The sequence below is a fragment of the Anser cygnoides genome, chromosome 3, assembly GCF_040182565.1.
Source record: "Anser cygnoides isolate HZ-2024a breed goose chromosome 3, Taihu_goose_T2T_genome, whole genome shotgun sequence".
Lineage (NCBI taxonomy): Eukaryota > Metazoa > Chordata > Aves > Anseriformes > Anatidae > Anser > Anser cygnoides.
The window spans coordinates 59544128-59562484 of NC_089875.1; the positions used below are offsets into that span (position 1 = coordinate 59544128).

An 18357-nucleotide genomic window follows, 5' to 3' on the forward strand; every position below is an offset into this window, starting at 1 on the left:
GGAGGGACACCTCTGGTAGGGGGACAGCAGAGAGCAGCTCCAGGCAGGATGTCCCCACAGGCACAGCTGGAACAGGGGGAGGACACCCCGCCCTGGCCTCACATGTCTTGAGACTTACGCAGACCAAAACTCGCTTCCTCATGCTGCCTGGTATTTTCACAGTCATTCTACCAGTGTTCACCACTGGCACCCAGACCCTTTTCTCTGTGGTGGCAGCAGCCGAGGCTATGTACAGGGGAGCATCGGGCTCTCAGCAGCCGGAGGAAACCTTTAGTCCTCACCAGTCCTGTAGCTAGCTCAGGAGCTGCATTAGAGAGCTCTGAAGGGATATTTATCCCTTTTTTTATCTGAAAAGAGACACATTAGTACAAGCATAGCCAAAATGCCGTAAAATGTGGATGAAACTGTGGGGCTCTAAGCCCTGTGGAGAGAGCACAATGGAAACACAACAAACACCTCTCACCAAAAGTTGTTCCTAAGAGAATTTATCCTCTTTCTCTACACTGATCTTGTGGCTGGGACACCCATTCCTGCTCAAGTTTTACTGCCAGCTGAAAAACTGAGGGGGAAGAGGAGCTGAGACTTCTCCGGGTGCACATCCACATGTCTCTGCATAACAGTGTATGGTCCAGCTGAGTCTGCCCTTTCACTGTGGGGTCTATTTAAAGCCAAAGTCCAAAATTTCACTCATGACAGTTCATCCTAAGCAGGTGCAAACCCCGGGAAACATTTCCAAGAAATGCTTTACAATGACAAGGCAAAGTTGGGCTTACTTTACTACTGCCACTGTGAGTTTTGCTACTGAGTCTCAGATTTCAGATACTGAAAAAATAAAATAAAATCCAAAAGACAGATTGGCCATGTGGAAAACTCACAAACACAGCCTTGTGTCAATGACCATTCTTGCAGTGCCTCAGAGAATATGAGCTTTGGTGCTGTCTGCTGCAGTGCCTGGCCCTGATTGTAGCCAAATCTTCTCTCTGCATTTTATTCAGAGTTGATGCACACAGTTTTATTATTTTTGTTTCTTTTAAAGCCATGAAAGTCACCACCATCTACATTTGGGAGTGGGAGATTTCCTTTGTGGCTTTGCTGAATGTATGACTAGCACCTATGAAATAACAGGTTCGAAAACAAGACACACAGACTTTAAGTAGTGGGTGTATAATTAAATGCACCGTGTTCAAAGATTTTTTTCATACTTCCCAAGCTAATGCTCAGAACCCTGCCTTTGAGATAGTTTGGTGATATATTACTAACATCACCTCAGAGCAAGGTAGCTTTAGCTGGAAAACTTCAGTGACTGGCCAAAGCCATGCCATGAGACAAGGCACGACCAGTATGTCACAATTCATCACAGGTAGCCCAGTACTGAGAGCTAGCCTACACATCTCCCCTCTCAGTCATGCTGCTGAGCTCTTACTCCCGCCCACCCAGCTATTGTGTGGGGGTATGTATATATATGTATGAAATTAAGGTGTTTTTGACTGAGTCCTCTCATTTAGCTCGCTCTCTCTCCAGCTCAAATGTGCAAAGTCAGAGCCTTGCTGCACTCCAGCCTCCTGTACATACCAGTTCTCCGCATACCATTTTTTGACATCCTTGTGCATCAGTTTGCTGCAGGATTTTGCAAATATCTTTAAATGAGACTTTTTATATTCTTTTATCAATTTGATTGCTCCTTGGAGGCTCGCTTTGATGTTTTTCTATGCAGTTCTTCCATGTAGGAATCTTTGCTCGTATACAAAATTTCTTTACCTCATTCAGGGAGAGATGTCCTCTCCTGCAGCCTCTGCACATCACAGCTCAACAGGCAGATTGACTCATTCTCACACAATTCATTCTTCACATGCAACAAGAATGTGATTCCCTGAGTAAGCAGCAATTGTTTGTTTTGCTGTGTGGCCTTCCCAAAGGGTCAGCCTGACCTAAAGATGCAGTTTTACTATCATCCCATTACTGGTCACCACTACTGGGACTTCCTCGACATACCATGCATTTTCAGCACTCGTAAAGCAAACTTTGATTTGTAGTTAACTATAGTTTAAAGCCTCTGTGGCTTTCAAGCATGTGACTGGACGGTAATGATCAGATTTCTACATAATCGGAATTTTGTAAAATCTGGCAGCAAAAAGGGGAAGCCTAATTTTCACTAAACCAGCCCCTAGGTCCATGTCATTAAATCAGAATGTGTGTTCCTGGGGACTGGATCTTTCAGACCAGAGCATGATGTGACTGCCTGGGTCTCCAGCAGCTATCTTAGCTCTAATTATATAGTCTAACAACACCAGGCTTCACAGAAGTTCTGTTTTGTAAACACCACATGCAATATTTAATCATTTCTTTATACTTCAGCCTCCTTGTTACCACTTCATAGCCAATTAATAAATGTGTCAGTTCTCCTGATGCAGTTTCTCTCAGCTTGGTGTTTGTAGATGACCCCAAGCTGCATAAGAGCGCACGTTAATTTGAGCAAACCTCTCTGCAGCTTGCTTTCCTTACAGAAGAATTTATTAACTCTTGGATTTTAACTAGCTACAGAAGCTATGTGGGTCAATAGTAGAGAAGAAACATTTCATTACTAGGCAAAAGAAGCAACTTTGCTTTCTCTGCCCATCTCACGTCTATCATACTGTGGCAGAAGACATGGCAGGGGAAGCAAGGCCTCTTCATTATCCCAGGCACACTGGATAAGAGGGTAACCCTAGCCAAGATTTAAGGAATACAGATAAAAGCCCAGTTCTTGGAAGCAATGACTGGCCTGGAGACTGGGTAGCCCTGGAGGTTTTCAAAGAACTTCCAATAAATGTTCAACCCAGACACCCTATAAATACTCAAATGATTTTTTTTTTTTTAAAATCACCAACTAGATATCACAGAAACCTGAAATTTAAAAATCCAGATTTCATCCAAACTTAAAAAATATATTTTCATGTGCAAGGAACATACATTCTCCCAGGAAACCCTTTTAACCTAGGCCTTTTCCTATCACACCATTTTAATAGCTAGGACATGCTGACATGACCTATTCGAAATCTTGAAATTTTAGCCCACAAGATCTAAACTCAGAATTTGACTTACCTCAATTAAAACAGACATCAAATTAAATTCTTAAAATAATTATTAAGAGGCAAGTATAAAACTAACAGAACATGGTATTTCTTCATACAATACATGGCTAAGCTGCAAATCATTCTTATCCTGGAAACTGTAGATGCTAATAATTCAGTGGGTTTGAATCAAAAGGCCAAATGGATGGAGAAAATGTACCTTTTAGAGCTTATATATAAATATGTATATATATACAAGTCTAATTGAGTCTCAGTGCCACAAATAGCTGGAGAAGGAGAGAAGTCATTATATTGTTCGATCAGCATTTATAGCATACATCCTCAGCCCTTTTGCCAGGTGAAATTCAAGTAGTTTGCATGTGTTATTTCTAACTAAATGTTTAGAATCAAGGTTTTTACTAGGATCAAATATATTTTCTGCATGTGGTTCTACTCATCTTTCACTTCCAGCATGAGTGGGTTCTATTGACTTATACAGAAATTTTCAACATATTTTCAAAGCCCAGTTGTGTTATTTTAAATGGTACGATTTAGTCCAACAGAAGAAAATCCAGTGGCAAATGAAATTGTTTATATTTCATTTCTCAAGCTATCATTAGCATTTTTTTTTCCTGAAATACATTTAGCCTAACCAGTAAAAGTAACACTGTATACATGATGGTTAGGCACTAGAAGTTTTTTTAACACTTCAATAAATGTTCCCCAGTTTCAGATAAACCAATTGCTAGAATAGTTTGGAAGTGCTGATTCCAAACTGCAACCTGTAGAAGTGTCCACACACCTTTTCCTACAATTCATTCACCCTCAGCCGATCCTCCAATGTGCAGTCTACACGTCCCAATATCATTTTGCTAATGCCTTGAAGTAGGGATAACATCTTCCCAGGAGCAGCCAGGGATGAAACTGCAATCAAACTCTTCTTGGGCTGCCTCCTTGATCTAAGTGAGGCATTTTTCACCCCGAGCTGGGAGTCTCTGCTGATGGCATGTCAATGCAAATAGAGCCCTAAGATAACAGACACCAGAGCTTGATTTTGCGTGACATTTACTGTGCATTCCCTTTTTGGAAGCTAGCAGATTTTTTGAGACATGCCTGACTGTGACCACATCTGTATGCTAAGTCCTGATCATTATTGCAAAAAGGAGTCTGCCATTCACAGGAGAGCTGAAATTTAGCCTGAGCCGTGCTGAAATGACAATGCCAGAAGGTGTCGTAACCACACTCTACAGGTCACATGAAGATATGCTTAAATACCATACTTCTTAGGGCATACTGTACTACACACTTCATTCCAAGCAGTTTTTAAACTAATATTCAGATATGCCTATTCTAATCAAATGCCCCATTCCTCTTCTGAGGATAGCAATAAGTATTCGATCTTGCCTGACGCCTCTTCCCACATTCATCTGAGAGTTAAGTTACTCCTTACCAAGGTAGCAGCAACAGAAGCACATGTAGCTGGAGGTTGAGGATTTCCAACTGAAAAATGGGGATCTAACAATTTGCTTTCTGTTGCCCAAACCACAGCTCCTGAACCAAGCTGCAGAATGGAAGCTCCAAGCCAAAATGTTAAAGGAACAAGAGACTGTCCTGCAGGCACAGGTGACGTAGGAGAGGTGATTGCATGGTGTGCCTTTGTTTGCCCACTTTTAGTCCATGAGACACATTTCAGGTAAAGTATACAAACTGTTTTCTGTGTATTCCTTCTAGTCTCATTCGACATCACACAGACTATGGTGAAGGAAAAAGGTTATTTTTGAGCTAACTCTAAGGCAACGTCCCCTACTGCAGATCATGTTGTGGTATTTATGAGTGTTTACAGTGCTAAACCTCACAACAACGTGGGTGCCTTGGCTTGATTATTTACCAGAACTATCCTTCAGGCAGGCTTCTAACCCAGCAAAGCACTGAGGTACAAGCATACCATGGAACATATCTACCAAACGAGCTGATGTGCTATGCGCTTTTCTGGACCGGGGTGTGACAGCAGAGTTTTCTTTAACTTTAGCTTGAACTTTGCCTACAGAGGGTTTATACAGAGAAGCCTCTGGGCTTTTGGTACTTGGATTCTGAAACATTCAATAAAATAACATGACTTCCCCAAATTATATTAAAAGTCAGGCTGGAGTAAGACAGTAAGAGCAAGAAACAGAAAATAGGTAGAAAAAGGTTTCCCCCTACACAATAATTCAGCCTCAAACACAAGTGAGAAAACTAGGTGATATGACAGACTTTCACTGCAAAACAAGACAGCGCCAGTAGATTTTCCTGGACTTACAGAAACTGTCATGGATTCTTATCTTCATCTACATATCTGTGAGGATGGTCCCTCCCAGCAGAGTTTTGGGGCAGTCAGTCCTGCAGCCACTCAGCTCCTCACCCATCAGCAAGTACTTTCAAAGCCCTTGCTCACAGTTCAGCATACTGCTAAGTTGTTCAAGTTTAGCTCTTGTAGACGATCTAACTCCTACCTGTCGATCAGTCAAGATGGGCTAGTGTTAAAATGACAACCCGGAAATATGTTGTCCTTTATGTGGTGTTTCAAAGGCTAAGATAAGCAGGTAGCACACCGAAGAATATCAGGTGAACTGCTGCCGACACCTGTTGGACAGGTTCTGCAATCAAACCTCAAAGGCCTCCGGCTGAGTCAGTCCCAAATGCAGTCCCAATTTTCTCAGAGTGGTTTTAATTAAACTTTTATGGTCAACTAAAAAGAGTTTTGTATGCAGGCAGACCTCTGTAGCCAGTTTAATGAAGGTGAACGTGTTGATAAAAAACAGAGTACATTAAGCATACATTTGAAATGGTAAAATTGTTTTTAGAAAAATCCAGTCAAACAAGTGTGCAAAGGCGTTGATAATACATGTGCCCCTTGCAGGACTGTTTAGATGAAAATTAAGGGGTTCACTTGCTGAAATGAAACGTGCAGTTAGGTGTTCTGTTCACGTATGCACACTATCACTTACACAGCAGCCTCCATTTGGAATTACTGGGAATAATAACAATAATTAGCATTATTTACAGCCTGGTAGCACTGAAGGGCCTCCCACATGGACCAGACACCATTGTGCAAGGTACTGTACAAGTGCAGAACAGAAAAAGCATAAGGAGCTCCTTGATGCAAACAGCAGCATAAAATGACCAATAGATATTAACAGAGAAATGACTGCATGGACATTATGAGAAGATACTGATCAACGAGACAATTAGAAGCCTTAATATAGCACTCACTGCATACTGTACTGAGTGATATAACACCCCAGTGTGGAGGAGGTGATGGAACACCCTGTGCTTCCTTGAGCTGAAGGGAACCTGAGGACAACAGCTTCATGCAGTCCTGTCTCTGGTCAGCACAGCGTGTTTGAGACAGCCAAATCCAGCCCTCCAAATGGTTGCAGGGAATTGGTGCCTGCTCAAGGAATACACCCAAACTGTGGTGGCACCTCCCAGAGGATGCACACCCTCCCCAGGAACATTGCTTATGTGCACTTCTTTAGCATCATGTTTTGAAACAAAGCAAGAAGACAAAAGTCAGCCAAGGCCTTCCATTTTTGGTAGCCAGCATAACACAACCACAGGCCTATGTCAGCTGAGAGGAACATGAAGGAGATGAAGGGGAGTCGTCACTGTAGCAACACACCAGGGTCAGCCTCAGAGCATGGAAATGTGCAAATGTCACCATTTCCCGAAGCCATACGCTCGCCAGCTGTCCCTGTCAGCAGCGGCCCCTCTGCTCTGCCCTAAGACCTCACAGCGGGGCTGGAGGGGTCCTCATCTGCTCCTTGGCCCTCGTCTCCCAGACCGTGGAGCGCAAGCACGCGCTCCTGTGAGAGACAGCTCCCTCGGCCTGCTCCCAGCCACTGTAAAAACATTTGCTCATTTATTATTCAAATTTAAAGTGCAGCAGCTATTCTTTGTGCCGTGGTACTGCCTACGGCCCCAGCTGAGATCAGAGCTGGCCCTGTTCAAACCTGACAGGTTTTTTATCTAATTAAACAATAGGTGAAAGTTGGGAGGGAAAAGCAGAGACAGAACTGAGGTAAGCTTTTTCAGGACAAAGTCTCTGGGCTGCCACCCCAGCTCCATCACCTCACACCAGGCATTTCTCTGTAGGGACAGCCAGTCTGCCGAAAACGGCCTGCTTGGCATCAGGTCCCACCTACACGGCAGCACTCAGGCTGCTAAAGTAAATGTCTCTGAGTTTCTGTTAATGCACATGTCCCAGCTCTGGCTTCAGCCTCATACAAATTCAGGGGTATGCTGTATGTCAGGGAGCTCCGCTATCCGCAGCGCAGAGCTCGGCAGGGATTAACCTCCCGTGCATTTACACAGCTTGGCAGGGAAGGGCTGCAGCCAGGGAGGAATCACAGCCACCGAGACCCTAACTGCCCAGTTTCAGCTTAGCTCAGGCATATCCACACAACACTGCAATTATGGCAATGACGTGTTCCCAGGGGCACCATAACAGCTAACCAGAAGGAACATAAATCATAACATAACTCTATCCGGTTTGAAAATCAGAACTAAACCTACCCCAGCAACACTTAGCAACACTTTCTACATCCTCTTTTCTTCAGCACCTGAACAGTAGCGCCAGGGGAGGTGTGTCGGCTGGCTGGCACCACAGGAAATAAAGCTCCTGGTTAATCTTTTCATCAGCTCCCCGCAGGTGGCAGCTCCCTGGCTGCTTGGAGCCCCCGCCTGCTCTGCGCCCACCCTGTCCCAGGCAGTGTGTGCCACGCCAATTGCACTCTCTCTGAGAGTTGTCAGGCTGGACAGACGAACTGTCCGATCACCTCAGCGTTGCTGGGCTTTCCTGGGAACCAGGATGAAGTGTCTGAGCTGGGGCTGGTGGTCTTCTTTTCAGAAGAGCTGATAGCTGTACTTTATATAGCACCCTGCATGGTTTTGGAGTTTTGAGAGTACTTTGAAAAAATAGTCTCAGATCTTTAGAACAGATTTTTCAAAAACATCCACAAACATTAGATAGAAGAACATGGAAATATGGTTTTCTGACAAAATGCAGCCACAGATGAATTTTCACGTGGCTACCAGAGGTAAACTGATAAGCAAAATACAGACCCCTGCTAGTCTTAAAAGCTGGTACATTGTAAAAGACCTTTTTTTTTTTTTTTTTTTTCTGGTCTACTTCATGAAGTGAATTGAAGCTGGCAGAAGAGGTTGCCAGGAAATTATTTTCTCCACCTTTGGTGGCCTTGCCTGCAGCTGCAGTACACACGCAGGCTGCAAAACAGAGCTGACAGGGTGCCCTCTCAGCTCTCTCACGTCATGGTGCCAGGATGCAGGTTGGCAGCACCCAGAGCAGGATCATGGTGGCATGATGCCAAGGGTGGGCTTCGCTCAGCAGCAGGGCTGCCCCCATGTCAGATAACCTAGGAAGAGAGCAGAGACACTCCTTTTCCGTGGTGGTGTCCAGCGAAGCATCAAATGCTGCCTGATGTCACTGCTGTCCATGACTTGTGCCACAAGTGGGGACTGGAAAGATGAGAGAGGGGAAACCGTGGCTGCAACAAGATGTGGGGATGCCTCACCCCTAGATTGCTCAGATGTCAGCAGCAGTGTAGCTGGGCTGGTATGTAGCTCCCAGCCTGGCTTGCCAGGTAATCAAGATGCTGGGTGAACAGGTGAATAAGCAGGGCTTAATGTTAGCTCAGGCACAGCTCTGACTCTTACCTGGATTTAACCCCACTGCCTGGTCCTGTGCAGCATCAGTGGTCAGACCAGCTCAGGATAGTCCCTGCCCACATTCCAGTAGCCCAGTGCACCCACAGAGATGGCTCAGTTACCACATTACTATTTTCCATTCAGTAGGTCATCCTAGGAGTCTTCTCCAACAGATGTCAGCCACAATCACATACAGGGTTTGTGAGGAAAGCAAGGCACGGGAAATCCATTCAGATTTATTGCTGTCCTCCTGAAGACTCCAAGGAGTTACTTAGGGAAATGTTTCCACTAGTCTCCACTTCTAGGAAAGCTTTTCATTTCTGGTCAACCTGCATAGAGGCACCAGCGCTGCAAAATTCACAAGAATACAGCATCCATAATTCCCAGGTCTTTTCAAAATCACTGGCTTGTGTCTTTCCATTCTTCCTCAGATTTTCTTTCTGCAACAGAGGCATCATAATAATTTGCAGCCTTAAAAAGATACAGTTTTAGTTCGCTTTTGTTGGTGCTTCTTGGTCTCCAAATATTTACATGGTAAAAAACAATACCCATTTTATTATCTTCTACCAAAGTGAGGTATCATCATTCAGTTCACTGTTCTGGTGTCTCTGAAATCACTCTGTTTTTATTTTTCCCATTGATGTAGATCACTCTCTACTCTGAAAGGTTTGAAGAATTTCAGAAAACATTGACCAAAAGCAATGAAGTGTTTGCCACTTTCAAACAGGAGATGGAGAAAGTGAGTAGCTGCTCATATCTGAACTCTGTGCTTGGCTCTCTCCTTTTAAATTTTGGTATTTCTCACTGCAATAATTTCATCTGGGATGAGGAGATTTTTGCATATTTTGGAGAGCAGAGTTATGAGTACAGCCAAAGGGCTGCCCTAATTCCATTTGCAGTGTGGGATCCCTGTTGAGATTCAGCTTTTCTTCCTGATTCTATAGATGACAAAGAAAATGAAGAAATTGGAAAAGGATACTGCTACATGGAAATCCAGGTTTGAGAACTGTAACAGAGCATTACTGGACATGATTGAAGAGGTGAGTGTTCTTTTTCTTCTCATGATGCACCCCTTCCACCATATAATGCTTTAATTGGGAAATGCAATGATCTGAAACTGCCAAAAGTCAATTAAAAACTGTTCTTGAACCTAAGGGTCTTTTTTTTTTTCAAGCTACCTTGATAGTAAGATCTCTTTAAAGAGAAAGACAAAACTCACATCTGCTAAAACTTTTAGATTGTGCAGAAATATGCATCATGTCCATGAGAAATTGAATTATGTAACTGTGAATTTTAAGTGCTCTAAAAATGCATAACTCTTAATGTTGTAATAGAGACGCAAATTGGCATTAGTTCACTTTATGCTACTTTCTTTCTGCATAAGAGCATCCACCCAGGGAACTAATGTGCCCTAATGAACTTTACATTCATACCTTTCGTTAACTTCTTGTGTAGACAAACTCTAAGAGCTGAAAGCAAGCACTGTGGCTCATTGTAATTTTAAACATGCTGTCACAGAGGCGGTGCAGAGGAAATTAGTAAGCATGCTGGAACTCATTCAAATAAGATAAGAAGCTGCCTGAAGTTTCACTCCAGACTTACACTGAACTTGGACCAGGTCTTGATGGTTAGCCAGAAGCTGTGTACTATTTCTATTTCTATGGATTTTTTGTATTTCTTGGTTCCTCACTGGGTGTAGAAGCAAGAAAATATTCCTTTTCAGGCTACTCTCACAGAACCCAGAAGAAAAATAAACTAAAAACATAACAACCTTTTCCCCATACTCAAAATTCATATCCAGCCCCACCCCCCACCCCCATATGTCCAGGTAGGCTTTTGGATGCATATCTGTATGAACATATAGTATGCTCTTCCATCTGTACAGATTATCAACGGGTATTCCTTCAAACATTTTGGGATGAAATTGATCTAAATCTGTATGGAGAATTTTGATACACTACAGTAACAGGGGTGAATTTCCTTTTGCAGCCTCAGTACAAAAGATCATAGTTATTGTAGAGCAATTAGTGAAAGCCAGCTACCTCAAAGAGTCCTGTGAGGGCTGACTAGATCTCAAATTATTTTTTAATTGCCAATGCCACCAATGATTTGCATGCACACAAACTTAGCCTATGCCTGTGTCTAATATCTTTGACCACAGAAAGCCATGAGGACCAAGGAATATGAGTGCTTCGTGCTGAAAATCCAGAGACTAGAGAACCTTTGCCGAGCTCTGCAGGAAGAGAGGAATGAATTGTACAAAAAAATAAAACAAGCACAGTTCCCTGAAGAGGTGAATGGAAATGACATCTTAGAAGAAGAAGAAGACGACGTTGATACAAACCCTTCCTCCTCTGAGCAGGCAAGCATTGAGTTGCGTGCCACTGATGATAGCATGCTAAAGGAGCTGGCTGAGGCTTTCAGGGTGTCCCACAAGGTGGATGAGTCCCTCCCAAGCAACAGCAGCAACCCAGAGCCCCGTGATGCTCAAACATGTAATGCCGTCTCGGAGCCAGAACTCCCCTCTCATCTCATCCCATGGTCAGAGGCTGGGAATCTCTGTGAGCAGCCCAGCACGAGCACATCAACACCTCCTGAACATGTGCCAGCACCCACTGAAAATACAACGCCCACCAAGAATGTGCCAAAGCCCACCAAAAACATGCCCACACTCCCAGAAAGGGTGCCAGCACCCACAGAAAGTGTGCCAATACCTCCCGAAACCATGCCAGTTCCCACTGGGAATGAGGCAAAACCCATTGAAAACATGCCAGCAACCCCTGAGAGCATGCCAACACCCACTCTAAACATGCCTGCTCCCCTTGGAAATATGCCAGCATCCACAACAAGTCCACCAAAAGCTGCAGAACATATGGAAGACCTAGCAGAGAAGTCTGCTGAAGGTCAGCTTGCAGAGCAAACAAGGGATACAGACATGGAAGCGGTAGATTGAAGACACTGATGTGTTCAGGCCTGTCTTTTAGAAACCACAGCTCTACTTTGTTCCCCAAGATTGATATCTTTTTTTCTTTTTAAAGAAACAAAAAGTAGAAACACACTCATACATACCTGTGAGCAAACGTAAAGTGCTTCTCTTTGCTACCACTATCCAGTAACATTGAGTCTGCATATTTTGCTGTCCTTCATCTGCTTGAAGCATAATATTTTCTTAATGACAGGAAAATACAACAAAATTACAGTATCTTTTTTTTCCCAGGCATAATGAGTCATCTCATTCAACAAAATAATTTTAAATTGTTGAAGTTTCATGTTTGAAAAGTCATTGCAATTCTCATACATATATTTAAAGTCTCAGAATTAATTGTATCTGTTCGGTTTGATGTTGCATAAAAGATGCCCTACTTGGAAATGTAGAGATCTCAATAAATGAGGGGAAAGGAATCTGTGATTATAAAGTAAAATAGTGAAACCATCAATGTGGTCAGCCAGATCCAAGGTGAGGTGTAAAACAAAAGGGGAATTTTTGTAAGAGTAAACTACTGCTCAGCACTATGTGGACGGAACAACCACAACCCCTTAGCCTTACCCTGGATTTGTTTTTTCTGCTTGTTGCTCAAAAAGAGGTTTTGTTACCAAGAGAACAATGGGGGAAGGAAAAATGTATTTTCTATATTCTTCATAAAATGTCTGAAAACAACAGCAACTTCCAAACTAATGGCAATTCCCAAGGTAGGGATAACAACCCCTCTCCTGCATCCAACAGAAACTAGTTTTCCAGTTTGTTTTACCATTTGAGATCACAGTTGCAACAGAGGGACGCGTGCCTTCTTCCAGCCAGCAAACGAGTTTGTAAGTTCAGAAGTTGGATGCAGATCCTGGAACTTAGGCCAGGGGCAGAAAACAGAGCGAAGCTACACAAGAAGGTACCAGAAGGTACCCCAGAAGATCCCCTTGTGGTCATGCTTCAGGAGAGTGTGATCCCTCCCGGTCACAGCCATATGAACAGTGAAACTTCCTCACAGCCACACGTTCAGTGAAACTTCCTTCTGGCCCTGCTGCATGTAGTGATGCACTGATGCAAGTGCCTGTCGTCCTGTCCAAGTAAATAAGAGAATAGGTACCAGGAAAGCAGGAATCCCTCTTACCTTCGGGAGACCAGCTGTATTCCCATCCCCTCTCTCGTCTAACCAGCCCTTCCTACCTGCCTGCCAGCACACCATTGGCAAATAGTTTTGCCACCTTGTCAGAACTGCCAAGCCAGAAATGCTGATTCTGGCATCGAGAACAAGGACGAGGAAGGAAGCAGGTAAGAGAGTGCACCTACCAAGACAGCTGTACAGTCTCAAGCAAGGAGAGTAAGAAGGCTTTGGAGAAAAGGTTAAAAAATCCTGCTGGAGCATTTCTTGTTTCTCATCCCCTTCTTCTGAATTCAGTCTAGGTGTTTTGGATCCCGATCTGAACACCTTAAGAACCTGAAAAGGGCAATTACATGGGATGTCCGTATGCCGGAAAGAGAAATGTTACAATCAAACAAACACATGTTTAGAGACAAATCCCAAGGAGCCCCTGAAGAGAATCCCAAAGTTGAAATAGAGTTGAACCAAGAGAAAAGATGCCACTTTTGGCAAAGCATGGGAGACAGTTCACAGAGTCCTTCCTGCACATCACCCTCCAAAACCAAGGTTTGAATCTTTGCTTCCTGCCAACATGCCTGCACTGCTTGTCCAGCCTTTTCGAGAGCTAACCTTTCAAGGATACCACGAAGGATACCAAAGACCACAATTTGCAACTGTAGGTTGTTTTGATATGGCCTTACAAAGTAGCTATTTGGGCTACAGTTTAAAAACGTAGATGCCTTATGATCGATACGCAGACCGGCAGGATTTATTTCATGTCTTTAATCATGGTGGATTGAAAATGGATTATTCAAGTCTTAGTTATCTTAAGCTCCTTTTATAAGTAATGGAGATGAATAGGCATCTTTTAAGGACAAGTCATCTTACGGTAAGACTGGCATCCAAGACAGAGGAAAGTGACTTTCTCTCAGAAGGTGCCATTTCTCTTCAATGATTCTAGGGCTAGCCTAAGACAACTAGTTTAAATTAAAAATGATGATTATTAGGTGTCTAAATAAGGCAAGAGGAATCTCACCAGACATTCAGCTTCAAGGCCCTAAGCAAATCATCCTCTCTGAAATGCAAGCCACTTATGTGCCTGTGAAAACATTAACTTGTAACAAGTCTTCATCCTAAGACAGAAAGCTGTACTCACTTGATTTACTTTCTTTAGTTTCCATTGACTCGAGTCTGTAGAAATCTAGTTTCAGTTATGAGTTTTGTTTGGCTTTAGAGTGGCTTTTAAAATTAATGTAATTTAAATAACTTTTTTTTTTCCTTTCTTGGTTATGTTTATTCTGTTGCCATTTTGGTATTTGCTGGCATGTAACCAGCTTCTTTTTCTTTAAGTAGGCCCTTGGAATACCTTTAATTGTTGGGGTTTTCTTATACAGTCAAATATTCAATTACATAATAATAATGATCAACATGCCCTCATAACTTTAACTCGGTTCCTTTTTACATTAATCATTACAGCCACGTCTTTAATTATAGAATAGTTACCTCATACCTTCCAACTTCAGCAAGCAGGGAGGTGAGGATCCTACAGATAAAACCTTCCTACATAGTCATGATTGATTCTTACAGCCTCATCCCTCATGAATAATTACACAACCTTCTGGGAAAATCACTCCCACTCTATCCCTCCTTCTTCATTTGGGCCTTTTTTAATATTTGCATGTAAAATCGCACTCACATACTTGCAATTCTTATTACTCCATGAGCTTCTACCCACATACCTGTTCCTTCTGCTCTTCCATGCTGTCTACCTGTTTACACTTTATCCCAGCAGTTTCCTCCTTGTTCTCAATACTTACACACAACACTGAAAGCACAGGAGGTGGAATCTCCCTGCTTTCAGTTCAGGACTTGGCCTCCGTTGTTCTCAATAGATGGCAGAAAGAGTTGCAGGGGAGATTTTGGCTGATCCAGGCTGGATGGAGCATTTACAGTCACACCACGGGGGTGGTTTGTCTGTCATCTTATGGTCCGTGGGAGGGAGCATCCTCAGTAGAGAAAGAAAATCTAGAAAATTTGGCCATGTACCTGTTCATTATCTGTTGCATCAGACTGAAGTTTAAGCCAACACCACCATCACAGATTCCCATGCGTGAATCCATTTTCTCAAATTCTTCTTCAACACTGACTGCCGGCCTCCTCTTGCTCTCTTCCTGTACTGGTGCCTTATATAAAAGCTGCCTCTGCATGGTAGCACTGTCATCATGAAAAGCCTTTGGGATTGCAGTCTGTACAGCAGCTCTGCTGCACATCCCTCAGTTACCTCTGGACTCGAGGCCCAGAAACCCCAGCACCCTTATGCGGTCACTCGAAGGCAGTAAGTAGCAGTGGCACATATGACTTCCCCACTGTTCGTTCCTATCATCATTCTCCTACTGACGTTGCCAGCCTCATCAATCCTGGTATGGGCTGTGGTTGCCTTTTTCAGTCTTGCTTTTTTTTTCATATACTTTTTTCCCATACCATTGAGCACAGATTTTTGGGGAGGAAAGGGTTATGGTAGCTCTATCCTCCCGTATCCTGTATCCTTGCTAAAACCACCCATTGCTGTGGTGCTTCCAAACCAGCCATGGCCTTTGATTTGCAAAAGCTGCAAACAAAGAAGCATAACATTTCCCTATTCTGCATGCCTGACCTTTGTCACCTCAAAAATTTAACAGCTCCCCTGCTGAACATGTAAAACAACATTTTTCAACAACCCATAATTTATCCAAATGTGAGGGGATTTTCATGACGACAGCTAAAATCACATCCATGATGTTAACACAACCCTCTCACCTAATTTCTGATCACTGTGGCAGACCGCAGCAATGATAAATCTTGTTGGCCAGAGATTGGTAAGAAACATTACAACCCAGGAAAAATAGTTTTTAACTGTCGTCTCCGAAAAAACTGATCTGTTTCAGCTTAACTTTTCCCACAGAAATTGAACAGAAGTAGACACAGGCATGGAAATATATACACCAGATGACTGAACTTCAGCAACAGTATTGGCGGCGCAGAACAGGGACATATAATATAATATGGGGCAATGTTTTCATAAGCTTCACTGTTAACAACATCTTTAAATTCACAGTCCATCAGACTGCAGCCAACCACAGATGATGTTCATGCCACCTCTCTCACTCCACAACGAGCAGCGTTGCACTCATCAGTATGGCATTTAGACTTTTTGCTCTATTAGAGAATTACAACAGGACTCGTTTCTCTCCTGGGCCCACGGACTAACCCTGCGTTGCCATTCACAATAGCCTTCAACCATTACCTTTGCTTAGCAAGGGGGCAAACAGAGGGATTGGAGGAGGCTGGACAAGGGAGCAGGGAGGGCAGATGGAAACGGCGTTTGCCACTCCCCTTACCCTCAACAGCTTGCACTAACACAGTTCACCACTGTGCAACGCTGTCTTGTCTACTGAGAAAAGACTTAGTGCATCACTTCCAAAGATGGAGAAGACAACTATGTCAAACCCCTAGGAAGACCCAGAAATGTCACCAGCCAGCCCCGGGAGAAAGGCCAGAAAGACGCCAGGAAGCATGCCATTCATGAACAATTTTCTACACCAGCGAAGTAGCTTACTTTCTCAGTTTATCCCATTGAAAATATTTTTACGCTTTTTTTAAAAAAAAAAATCAGGAAGAGGCTTAACTGCAAGTCTGTCTCTGACAAAGTTATTAGGATTTAGCTTTGAGATGCAGATGAAACACTTGCAATGCAGCCTGAAAGAAGGACAGCCTTAGCAAAACATGATATGCTCAGCATAAAAAAAAAAGATTTTGGAGTTGGACTAAAATGTCACACCTTGCAGCCACGAGTCATGAGAAAAGGAAAAGATGAGTAAAATATCTCACATTTGCTGAAAAATAAAACACAAGTGTAAGTACAAGAAAATAAGTTCTGAAATAGTAAAATATTCCTTTTTATAATTTAAAAAAAAAAAAAAAAAAAAGGTGTTCAGGAAGCCCTCTTATCTGCATGAATCATTTTATACATTGATTCCCAAAATATGCCATGGAGTGCCTTTCATCTCAGAGGATCCTAAAATGCTTTTCAAGCTGTAAGTATTGACGAATGACTTCAGTCCAGGCTGGAGAGCCACCTGCTCTGGGCTGTAATTCAGCAGCAGTGCACAGCAGAAATAGAGAGAGTTGGGCAGAGGCTCTTATTAGATATAAACCTTCAGAGCAGAACCCTACCAGTACCTGCCTGGTATTAGAAAGAAACATTTTCAATGATCAGTTTATTCTCTAATTGCCTTTTTTTTCTGTATTTTGCTCTGATAATTCTGGTACTGCTATCAGCAGAAAACAAAGGTCCAACTCTTTGCAGGTGTAAGACAGAGCAGCTCCTTTGGAGCCAGTTGAGCTACACGCATTAACATCAAATGAGAATATACTCCAATTACTGAATTACTGAGCCATTAGCAAGTTCTCTGTTCCTGTGAGTGAACATTTTACCCAGCTGATATTTCAGGGGCCCTGAGAGAGTCAGAATGGATTCACTCAATTAGAATTTGGCCAACAAGTCACACTTAACGAACCTATTTTAGGAAAAGTGCCAAGACGCAATCTTTATTGACCACAGGTGGCCATGGCCTCAGCCTTGCAGCTCATCCAAACATCGAGTGCTTCTGTGTTCCAGCTAACATCCTTTCCTCAAAGACGATCAAGGACAGAGCACAATTTCGTGAACCACTATAACCACTTCCTGCAGCTCTTCATTCTTTCTCACGCTTCTCCTACCCAATGACTAGTCTAAACCCATTCTGCTTACTGAAGCTTGCTGGATATACCTTGTTAAAAATAGACCAAAACATGATTAGTTTTAGATTTCATTTCACACCAGATCTAGGTCAAGTCTGACGAGATGGTTTGAGCTTACGGATGCAACAGCTCACTGACACCATGAAGAATCATAGAATCATAGAATATCCCGAGTTGGAAGGGCCCCATAAGGATCATCAAGTCCAACTCCTGGCACCGCACAGGTCTGCCCAAAAGTTTAGACCATGTGACTAAGTGCACAGTCCAATCTCTTCTTAAATTCAGAAAGGCTTGGTGCAGTGACTACTTCACTGGGGAGCCTGTTCCAGTGTGCAACCACCCTTTCGGTGAAGAACCTCTTCCTGATGTCCAGCCTAAACTTCCCCTGCCTCAGCTTAACACCGTTCCCGTCGGTCCTGTCACTGGTGATAACGGAGAATGAAGGGGGAAGTCCCGCTCCACTCACTAGGTTGCAGTGCTACTTTGTAAAAATAAATAAATAATTAAAAATGAATTCTTAGTGTAGCTCCCAAAACTGGCTTAGAGTTTTGAGTTAGAGTGCTAGTGCTTTGCTCAGCACAGAAGCTGAAAGGAGTCAAGGACTTTTGAGCATTCTTGTGCCCCTGCACATCAATAACAGGTCATGAATTGCTCTTCCAATAGATCATTCTTATTGCACATCACTTTCACTTTGTGAAGCAGGGCAGCCTACAAACTGCCAAGTAGTTCAGTTTCTGGAAAAAAAA

At 43.1% G+C, this 18357-nt stretch overlaps 1 protein-coding gene and 1 long non-coding RNA gene across 2 annotated transcripts in view; one reads left to right on the plus strand and one right to left on the minus strand.

Moving 5' to 3' along the window:
- The window catches only part of TXLNB (taxilin beta), a 34703-nt gene extending 22644 nt beyond the window's left edge, over positions 1-12059 (plus strand). Inside the window, exons 7-10 of the mRNA XM_013175331.3 lie at positions 4599-4673; positions 9403-9495; positions 9701-9796; positions 10918-12059. Coding sequence (XP_013030785.3) covers positions 4599-4673; positions 9403-9495; positions 9701-9796; positions 10918-11709 — 1056 coding nt within the window. The 3' untranslated portion in view covers positions 11710-12059. The remainder of the gene's footprint in view (positions 1-4598; positions 4674-9402; positions 9496-9700; positions 9797-10917) is intronic.
- LOC136790447 (uncharacterized) lies at positions 11826-18251 on the minus strand. Its single transcript, XR_010830373.1, has 2 exons — positions 13042-18251; positions 11826-11903 (listed from the first exon to the last, which is right to left on the minus strand). It is a non-coding gene; the product is annotated as an uncharacterized lncRNA (long non-coding RNA).
- Between the last annotated feature and the right edge of the window lie 106 nt (positions 18252-18357).